Source organism: Equus przewalskii, chromosome 6 (assembly GCF_037783145.1).
Source record: "Equus przewalskii isolate Varuska chromosome 6, EquPr2, whole genome shotgun sequence".
Classification (NCBI taxonomy): Eukaryota; Metazoa; Chordata; class Mammalia; order Perissodactyla; family Equidae; genus Equus; species Equus przewalskii.
Genome location: NC_091836.1, coordinates 73,971,108 through 73,974,362, shown reverse-complemented (window position 1 = coordinate 73,974,362; position 3,255 = coordinate 73,971,108). Strand labels below are relative to the sequence as shown.

General features: G+C 40.5%; 1 protein-coding gene across 1 annotated transcript; it reads left to right on the top strand.

Moving 5' to 3' along the window:
• Window positions 1-1,968: 1,968 nt before the first annotated feature.
• LOC103554196 (olfactory receptor 52A5-like) lies at window positions 1,969-2,920 on the top strand. The gene is given in 2 exon segments (XM_008525153.2): window positions 1,969-2,106; window positions 2,108-2,920. Coding segments are annotated over 2 exon segments (951 nt in total).
• Window positions 2,921-3,255: the final 335 nt, after the last annotated feature.

Genomic DNA, 3,255 nt, shown 5'->3' with positions numbered 1-3,255 from the left:
TGTAGACTCCAGGAACAAAATTCCATATTATAAAGCAAAGAATATAAATATATTTTTGAGAGTGTCTGACTTTGAAGATCTAGGACTACAATTCAAGAAGAGTCATGATAAATTGGGGATCTGCTTTGGAAGACTGAGAGGCTGAGGACAGTCAGCAGCATGCTGTTGGAGAAGTTGGGAGACCTGCAGATGTTTTACTTGAAGGAGAGAGGATCACGAGAGACTTGAATCTTTGTGCTATTCCATCTGAAGATAAGTAATTCAAAAGGAGGGACAAGAGTTATAGGGAATGTGTTGCCTCAATATAAGGAGGTCTTTCTGAAAGTGGGAGTTGAACAGCCTTTAGGCATTTAGGAGTGGAAAGGCATCAGCACACACATAGTCAGCTGCCAGGAAGCTATATTAAAGAATCATGTTTTGGAGGGTGATTTGTAGAATAATATCCAACCATTTCAAATTTAAAAGCTTTTAGTAGAAACTGGAGTTGTTCGGGACCAAGGAAGAACTCAGAATAATATTTGGAGGTGGTGACTTGATTAATGGAGAAATGTTTTGGAATGCTTATGACAATAGCACAAAAAACTTATAAGCTTGATTTAGACAATCATCTAGGCAAACTCTCTGCTGTCACTTTAAAAAACAACTATTCATTGATGCACACTCTTGTCAGCCCTAAAACTGGACTATAGTTTGCTGCTGCTATTCGATTACTGGAAAGTGTGAAGTGTTCCCAGCAACAGTCTTTGTGTTGTAATGAAAATTTTGTTTTGGAGCCTTCTCTTTCTGTCTCTGCAGCCTCCCAAGGTACCTCCACCTGAATGTATCTGTGTGTTTGTCCATTATTCTCCATGGAATCTCTTGGATAATTGTTGAAGAGGTCCACTCCTTCATATTTTTCTTGTATCAGCTTTTGTGAAAGATAAAAAATTAGAACTTTTTGCTTCCCTTCAGCAGTAAGTAGCCCCAATTTTTATATAACGATCATGTCCCTGCCAACACTGCCTCCATATGGAGACCTAGGCTTCCAAACTCATTCACTTAATCTTACCTCTAGCCACTTGAGCATCTTCCTCAGTGCTCTCCTGGTGAAACACCCAAGGTCTCTCTTCTTCTACACCGGGTCATCTTTATCCTCTTAGTTTTATTTACTGTATTTTCAAACTGTCCTTATTATCAACTGAGTGGAAAAGAGACTTCCTGAGGAATGGGTGCTTATCTGACTGAGGAATTTGTATATAAGACATTTTTCCTGAATCAGAATGATAATATACAAAATTATGCAGCTGTACTTGTGTATCTGGATGAAGTCTGGGTCCTGAAGCAACCTCATATTTGAAAATTCCTTGGTGAGAAGGAAGTTCAAAGTGAACAGAGGTCATTTTAGTAGTGGAGTCAAAACCATAGAAAGGGGACTTCAACTGATATTTTAACAAAGAAGTATTGGTGTGTTCTCTAGAAATACCCAGCCCTGCTAGTCTAAAGTGAATGGTGGGTAAAGAGGAGAGAGAAAGTGGGGAGGAGAGAAAAGTGGGTACAGTGGATGTTGGTGTTTCTGTGTCTAAAGTATCATTCCAGTGTTTTTGTTTTGTTTTGTTATCTGATTTCCATGAACAGATTAAAAGAAGCAAGAGAAGACGGAGTATGTGAGGAAGGAGAACATGGCTAAGCAGCCTGATGATGCTGACCTCTTCATGGGCATGCTGTCCAATTCCTCAGTTTTCACACTTTGAACATCTGTGAATGCGGGTGGTTGATTTTTCTAAAGTAAATACTGGTGAACTTTTCCATGGATCTCCATATTGGCATTTTCTCATTTATGTAAAATATGATAGGTAGGCTGATGAATTTTATTCTCCTATTTATGTCATTCCATAATTGTGTGACTGAATGAGAATAAGGTGTATAAGAGCCTAGAGAATCACAGTCTGGCAAACTTTGCCCTCTTGCTAAAAAAGTCCCTGAACTGCCATGTCTATTACAAATGGCACCGTGTTCATGCCCTCCGTGCTGACCTTTATTGCGATCCCCGGCCTGGAAACCGTACAGTGTTGGATTGGGATTCCATTCTGTGCTATGTACATCATTGCTTTGATAGGAAATTCTCTACTTGTTGATCATCATCAAATCTGAACCCAGTCTCCATGAGCCTATGTATATCTTCCTGGCCATGTTGGGAGCCACAGACATTGCCCTTAGCACCAGCATTGTCCCCAAGATGCTTGGAATTTTCTGGTTGCACTTGCCAGAGATCTATTTTGATGCTTGCCTCTTTCAGATGTGGCTCATCCACACGTTTCAGGGTATTGAATCAGGAGTCCTGCTGGCCATGGCTCTGGACCGCTATGTAGCAATCTGTTATCCACTGAGGCATGCTACCATATTCACTCGACAACTAGTCATTCATATTGGAGTTGGGGTGGCATTGCGGCCTGCCGTTCTGGTAATCCCATGTCTATTGCTCATTAAGTGTCGTCTGAAACTTTACCGAACAAGGTTAATATCCCACACTTACTGTGAACACATGGCCCTTGTGAAGCTGGCTACCGAAGATGTTTACATCAATAAATTCTATGGTCTCCTTGGAGCTTTTATTGTTGGTGGCCTTGACTTCATTTTAACCACCCTCTCCTATATACAAATATTTATCACTGTCTTCCACCTGTCCCAGAAAGAGGCACGTCTTAAGGCATTTAATACATGTGTTCCCCACATATGTGTCTTCTTCCAATTCTATCTCCTGGCTTTTTTCTCCTTCTTTACTCACAGATCAGGATCTTGTATCCCAGCATACATACATATCACCTTGTCCAACCTTTACCTTCTGGTTCCACCTTTCCTCAACCCCTTTGTCTATGGAATGAAGACCAAGCATATCCGAGACAAGGTAGTAAAAGTGTTCTTTCCCAAACACCAGGCTTGACCTTTGATGAAAATAGTTCCCCCTATGGATTTAACAGCTCATCTATTGCGCATATGTGATCTGAAAATCCAGCCAATGGTTTGGTGTATCATCATACTTGATGAATAAATTAACAAACATATAACTGATTGTGTTAAAAAATTCCACAGCTTAAGTCAGAATTCAGGTCGAAGAAACTGAGGGAAATTGAAGAGCAGATAAGATGCTGAAAGACTAAGTGCTTTGCTGTTAGAAGAGTCAGAATACATGACTCTCCTCATCACCTGAGGCCAGGTCTGGGTGGAATTGACAAATGTAGAGATCTTTCTTCAGATCATAGTGGAGCATAATAGTCA